The 6,436-nt window shown below is 43.6% G+C and overlaps 1 protein-coding gene across 1 annotated transcript in view; it reads left to right on the top strand.

The window, feature by feature from the left end:
* Nucleotides 1-2,043: 2,043 nt before the first annotated feature.
* ivd (isovaleryl-CoA dehydrogenase) overlaps nt 2,044-6,436 on the top strand; it is a 5,174-nt gene continuing 781 nt past the window's right edge. The window contains exons 1-12 of the mRNA XM_068726461.1: nt 2,044-2,291; nt 2,957-3,046; nt 3,187-3,238; nt 3,341-3,510; nt 3,602-3,695; nt 4,491-4,621; nt 4,805-4,901; nt 5,105-5,198; nt 5,508-5,589; nt 5,726-5,830; nt 6,212-6,284; nt 6,419-6,436. The exon at nt 6,419-6,436 is cut by the window's right edge and continues 781 nt beyond it. Coding sequence (XP_068582562.1) covers nt 2,160-2,291; nt 2,957-3,046; nt 3,187-3,238; nt 3,341-3,510; nt 3,602-3,695; nt 4,491-4,621; nt 4,805-4,901; nt 5,105-5,198; nt 5,508-5,589; nt 5,726-5,830; nt 6,212-6,284; nt 6,419-6,436 — 1,138 coding nt within the window. The 5' untranslated portion in view covers nt 2,044-2,159. The remainder of the gene's footprint in view (nt 2,292-2,956; nt 3,047-3,186; nt 3,239-3,340; nt 3,511-3,601; nt 3,696-4,490; nt 4,622-4,804; nt 4,902-5,104; nt 5,199-5,507; nt 5,590-5,725; nt 5,831-6,211; nt 6,285-6,418) is intronic.

Here is a 6,436-nt window from a genome sequence, read left to right as displayed (position 1 = left end):
CACACAACTGTGCAAAGCGTATTATCTTCCGCGTTGCCTCCTCTCGCTTCCTGACTGAAGAATCAAACCAGCTGACTGCTTCAGTTTTGTAGCTACAGACTTCCCTCTGTCGCGCGCTGATCTACGACACTAACCTGACGTTAAACTATAGATTTAAATCTAAAGCAGCTTCACAACAATCTAGTTTTTGTAGATGCATCAATATGTTTCTACTGAAAGACACTCACGCCCACATGAACCAACGTTCAACAGCTTCAAACTGTGGTTTACTTGAACACTAATGGTGACATTTAACGGGGAGGTGGGGGGGCTTTATGTATATTTCTAAAACACTCGGTGCAGATGTGCAGATTTCAAAATAAAATACCGTATTGGGATAAAAGCATGCCATTATTACGATTATTTAAATATTTAAAATGAGCTTTGAGAGTTTGGCTGTTGATGTGACTTAACTACTTTTAACTGAACTGAACTCGATCAGCTGAGTGCTGTTGTTCCCTAAACAACCACTAGAGGGCGGGTTGTGACAAAAACGCCTCATTTAACCTTTAAAAGTCTGCTGCTGTCTTGTTCCTTTGATTGACTGGTTTTTATTTTATCTCCTTTTTTTTGTATTTTGGGCAACTTGTATTTTTCTTAAATAATATGTATTTGTGTGGTTTCTTTGATTCAAGCAGCATCATGATGTATTATTAAAGGGGATTATAAATAAAATGGTTACTGCACCGACCCTCCAGCAGCCTGATGAGTGGAGTCTGCATGATTATATTAGCTGGTGGTCGTCAGTAAGTTGCTCTCTCTCTCTCTCTCTCTCTCTCTCTCTCTCTCTCTCTCTCTCTCTCTCTCCTGTTTTCTGTTTGGTTTTGTTATTATCATCACATTTTAGTGACGTGAACTTCTTTTTAGTTACACTATGTGGTCTCCCCTGAAGCCTTGAGCTGTGGGACAAATCCTTGGCTCATCTGGGATCAAATGAACCATGCTGGTAATATGAAGTCTGAACTTTGTGGTAATTAGGCTCAGTTTGGTTTGTGTCGCTCCTCAGAAAATGTGGGTTTGTTAACTTGTATGTAGAGGCAACTGGGGCTTCGGTCAAGACTAGACTCTGGTGAATTTATGGGGATTGTCTTTCATGAGTTTTGTTTTTATGGGGGAGAACAATATTCTAGACCTAGTCCAACTTGGTAAGTGTCAATTCATTGTTGATTTTTGGTTTCAGGTGTCCATTTGGTGACTGAAGTTTTCCCGCTTTTAGTTTGGTAACAAAGAAAGTAGCAGCAAAAGAGGGTGGAGGTATGTTTGCATCGTGTTTGTGGCTTTCTGGGGGTAACTGCATATACAAGGTTTTTCAATAACTAGTTATGTTGCTCCCGGTGTACCTCTAGACACATTAAATAGACCTTAACAAACCTGCTCTGTACTTCCCACAGCAATCTGTCAACTCTTTTCTACGCTGTAATACTTCCTGGCCCCAGATTTAACGTTTGTCAATTTGATCAAACACAACCAAGGCCTTAAAACTATTTCAGAAACGAAACTACACTTTTATAAATTATATTTTCTTTAATAAAATGAGCACAAACCTGTTAACAGAGTACTGAGTATTTTGGGGCCCTGTGGGTTTTGAGGCCTCCAGGGCAGCATTGCCTATTGGTAAAATTCTTGTTATTGCTATGAAAATGTTTGCTTAATGGCACAAATGGAAAGTTACTTTATTTGCACAAAGCGACATCCATTGTTGACATTACTCAATATATATAATACCTCATTGATTACAATGTATATCTGCCGTTACATAGACTTATAATAATGATTTTATGCTTGTTCCTTCAATATGGCTGCCATTGTCAATGGGAACTTATTTATTTGCTAATTGGTATTAGCAGCAAACGCTGACCAGCTAAACCTAATTGCTAATTTGCTATATTTAAGTAATGGAAAAAAAAAGATCATTTACACCCCCGTCCAGTAGGTGGCGGTAATGCGCCAATAAACTGGTTTGCCAGCGTAAACAAGAGTGTGGTACATGGGAAAAGTGTCAGAGTGAGACCTCTTACTCTGTCGCTACTGAGAGCCAGCTGACTCGTAGGTCTGAGTGATAGCGTGTCAACTTTTGGGTTTATTGTTCTCCTCACCGGTCCGTCTGAAAGGAGCACACAATGTTCGCCGTCAGGAACGCTCTCCGCCTCGGCTGCAGGTTGTCCGTCCCAGCGGTGTCGAGGAGAGGATGCTCCGGTGCTTCCATCCCGGTGGACGATGTGGTGAACGGACTCACCGACGACCAGATACAGGTTAGCGCAAAGTTCAGTTACCACAGCACAGATACAGAGCTGGCGGTAAGAAAACAAACACTCCTAGTGGGATTTAAGCACGTCATGGTTTATTACGTTTTTGACGGACTAAAGAAGGTTATTTACTTCCGCTGTGCGCGTGACGTAACGTTAGCTAACAGTGAAGGAGACCTTGGTGTTAGCCGACCTGGCTAAGCTAGCCACCTAGCAAACAGACTTATCGTTAGCACTAGACAGCCACCTAATGCTAATGTAGATTCATTTAGTTTACTCTTATTTAAAGACTAACGCAAATGACACTTAAAACCCCTCAGAGAGCAGCGTTTTAAGCCCCGCCAGTTAGATTTGACCACAATCAGCTCTGCTATAAGCTACAACGCTACCAGCTAAGTCATCCTGAAGGAAAGTTAGTAGGAGGTGAACAACGTATTGACACTATTGCTCCAGTCAAGATGTATCAACCTAGCGTAAAGGGACAGTAGGTCAGGTACACTTTGCACCAGGACAATGGCTGGGAGGAGGGCAGGGGGGGCGGGGTCCATGCGAAGCTTTTGATTGGATGAATGTGTCCTCCAGTCCTGGGTAGTGACGTTTATTTCTCAGTGCTTCTAATAAAACATCAAGAGTTATTTCAGAGTCTTATTGTTCGTGTTTTTTTGGCACAGCTCAGGCAGACGGTTCGTAAATTCTGTGCAGAAAAGCTGGCGCCGTGCGCCGATGAGATTGACAAGACCAATGAGTTTCCAGGAATGCGGGTAAGTTGCTGCACCACACCTGTAGTTTCCTGATTTTTGAGTTGACTAGTTCAGAAAGTGGAAGTGTTATCATGTGTGAGTTGCACGCCTGCTGTTCTGCACCTCACATGGGAGTTCTGTGTTTCCATGTTTTCCAACAGGAGTTCTGGAAAGACATGGGTGAGATGGGACTCCTTGGGATCACTGCTCCAGGTAAGATGGCTGGAGGAAGTAGTTTTCTTTTCAACTCCCTGCAGGAAACACGTCTCTCTTCTCTTTGTTTTTAAAATGACACCTACACATCCTTCTATTTAGAGGAGTACGGGGGCACGGGGTTGGGCTTCCTCGACCACGTCATCGTGATGGAGGAAATGTCGCGAGTGTCGGCAGCCATTGCTCTCAGTTACGGCGCCCACTCGAACCTCTGTGTCAACCAGATGGTGCGCCACGGCAACGAGAAGCAGAAGGAGAAGTACATGCCAAAGGTCGGGACCGATGCGGCTCGTGGGTTTTAACATTTCATGAAACGCTGCAAACTCAATTATTCATTCTCGTCACGGTCTCCTCTGTTGCCAGTTGATGACGGGAGAGCATGTCGGAGCCCTGGCCATGAGCGAGCCCAATGCCGGCTCTGATGTTGTGTCCATGAAACTCAAAGCCAAGAAGCAAGGTAGGACACTCTGCAGCAGTGTTACTGAAGTTCATCTGTATCGTGCCTTTTCTATATTTCTCCAATTGTCTTTACGTCTGTTCATAGTTTATACGCTTCTAGTTTATTTCTTTATATTTTCCCTTGGTTATCTGCACTTATTGCTGTCCCTTCTGCAACACCTTATCTTACTTCTTATCTTATCTACATCCACACTAAAACCTTTTCCTTTAAAAACACTAACAATCTCCGTCCACACGGCATCATTTTTTCGAAATTATCTCCTAAAACCTGAAAACGAAAGACTATTCAAATACACTGGGCATGTGGGTGTGTGCCGGTGTAAACAGGAAGTAGATTGTAGAGTAATAGATCGGTCTTGTGCTTGATGCTCAAGATCTTCCTCTATAAACTCAGACAGACACATTTTGTGTGAAGTTTTAGAAGTTTTGCTTTTCCCACTGCGGGTGTTGCTCTGTCTCTGTCTCTGTCTCTGTCTCTCACACACACATCACATTTATTTAAAAACGAACACTGAGGACGGATTGAGGCTGATGTCGCCAGACTGCGAAACCCAGACATTGTTAAAATGCAGGTGGATGGAGCATCAGACACAAATCAAACGAATCCAGCCAGTAGGAGACAGGCACCTAAATTAACAACAAAGATCCTCAAAAGACGGAGCACTCACTCTCACACAAAATACAGCCACACATTTCAAAACACAGCTTTAAAATCATTTTAAAATCTTAATTCTGCAGTGGAAATCGGTTTTAGTTTTAACTTATTTTTTATTTTGACTTTGTTTTTCTGCAGGCGACTACTATGTTCTGAATGGCGGCAAGTTCTGGATCACAAATGGCCCGGATGCCGATGTCCTCATTGTTTATGCAAAGACGGACCCTGGCGCCCATCAGAAAGGCATCACAGCTTTCATTGTTGAAAAGGTAAAGTTAAAGTGAAGACGCGCTCGTCGGTCTTTGGATTTGCTCGTGGGTTCAGGCGACGCGGCGGGTCTGTTCTGGGGAAACGGCCCGCTTCATTCTGTCGGAACGAATACGATACAAAGATTATGCAAAACGGACATGAATCACAGAGATGAAAAGCTTGTTCTCGTATGTGTTTTGCAGGGAATGCCTGGATTCTCCACCGCGCAGAAGCTCGATAAACTCGGCATGAGGGGCTCAAACACCTGCGAGCTGGTCTTTGAAGACTGCAAAATCCCAGGTGTGTGTGAGTGTGTGTGAGTGAGTGTGTGAGTGTGTGTGTGAGAGTGTGTGTGTGAGAGAGTGTGTGAGGGCAGATACCGCTAAATGTTCCCTTGTGTAAAACAGGAGACTGGATCGTTTTTTGAGGTTTTGGCTAATTTCTTCAAAGGTATTCTTGTAGGCTTCTAATTGATTGGGTTTTGTTTTGCTTGTTTGTCGTAGAGGAGAACGTCCTCGGTCCGTTGAACAAAGGTGTTTATGTGATGATGAGCGGCTTGGATCTGGAGAGGCTGGTGCTTGCATCAGGACCGATCGGGTAAGTTCATATCAGACATGAATTCAACTGATATTCATCACATGCAGCACAATGAAAATAAAACATGACATGTAATAAGATGGGGGTCATCTTTGGGTTCTCTACTGTAGTATAAACGAAGCTTACGGTGCGAGTGCATTACCAGTTTTAAAATGCCGTTACTGTGGTGACGGTTTTCTAAAAGCAATATCTCTGCGCTGCTTGTCGGGCTGTGATGTAATCACAACAAACCACGCGCGGCCTGATTATTTATGGATTTGACTATACAGTTTGAATTGTTCATCCGTCTTTTAAACGCGTCACTTTCAGCATCATGCAGGCCGTCCTGGACTCTGCGGTTCCCTACCTGCACATGAGGGAAGCTTTCGGCCAGAAGATCGGACACTTTCAGGTTCGCCCTTCAGCTTTCACTTCATGCAAGGAAGTAGTTTTGTTTAGATGTCACCGTGTGACGCTTGCAGCTATAGAATTTAAAATTGTCATTTTTTTTAAATTAACATAATTCTTTATGTTAATCTGTTTTGCAGCTGATGCAGGGCAAGATGGCCGACATGTACACCCGGCTGAGCTGCTGTAGGCAGTACGTGTACAACGTCGCCCGCGCTTGTGACAAAGGACACTTCAGTTCAATGGTGAGAGGGATTCATGGTCTGCTCCCAGAGTTCAGAGAGTTTAACATGTAGCCTTCAGTCGAAACAGAAACGAACACACAGGGCCTTTACTGATGCATTTATCTTGTTTTACAACTTCTGTAGATGGTTTTATCGATATGTTTGCTTAATATAATTGCATCATTGATTTACAGAAAAATATCTATTGTTAAATGATCAAAATAGATCTCTGTGATCGGTCTTAAATACAGGTGACTATACCGTACATGAATTAACGGGTTAACGACGTTTAACATATCGATTGATACAGACCAGGTGTGATGGAACCCTGATCTGTATCTCATCTTACCTTTTTTTAATTGGTTCCGTTTCTGCACACGTTGATTGTCGTTGTCTCTGCAGGACTGTGCCGGAGTGATCCTCTACTGTGCGGAGAACGCCACCCAGGTCGCCCTGGATGGCATCCAGTGTTTGGGTAAGTGCCGAGAAAATGAAAACCGAATTTAAAAAATCTGTACCGCACGACTCTCCAGCTGCAGCTGATTAGCTTACCGCTCGCGGCTCCGTTGCTGCGCACTGACTGTAAACGGCTGTTCCTCTCGTGAACAGGTGGGAACGGCTACATCA

This window comes from Cebidichthys violaceus, unplaced genomic scaffold (assembly GCF_023349555.1).
Source record: "Cebidichthys violaceus isolate CVI_PGR_0920_01 unplaced genomic scaffold, fCebVio1.0.p SCAF_39, whole genome shotgun sequence".
Lineage (NCBI taxonomy): Eukaryota > Metazoa > Chordata > Actinopteri > Perciformes > Stichaeidae > Cebidichthys > Cebidichthys violaceus.
The sequence above is the reverse complement of the archived record's forward strand: the minus strand, read 5'-3'. Positions and strand labels throughout refer to the sequence as shown.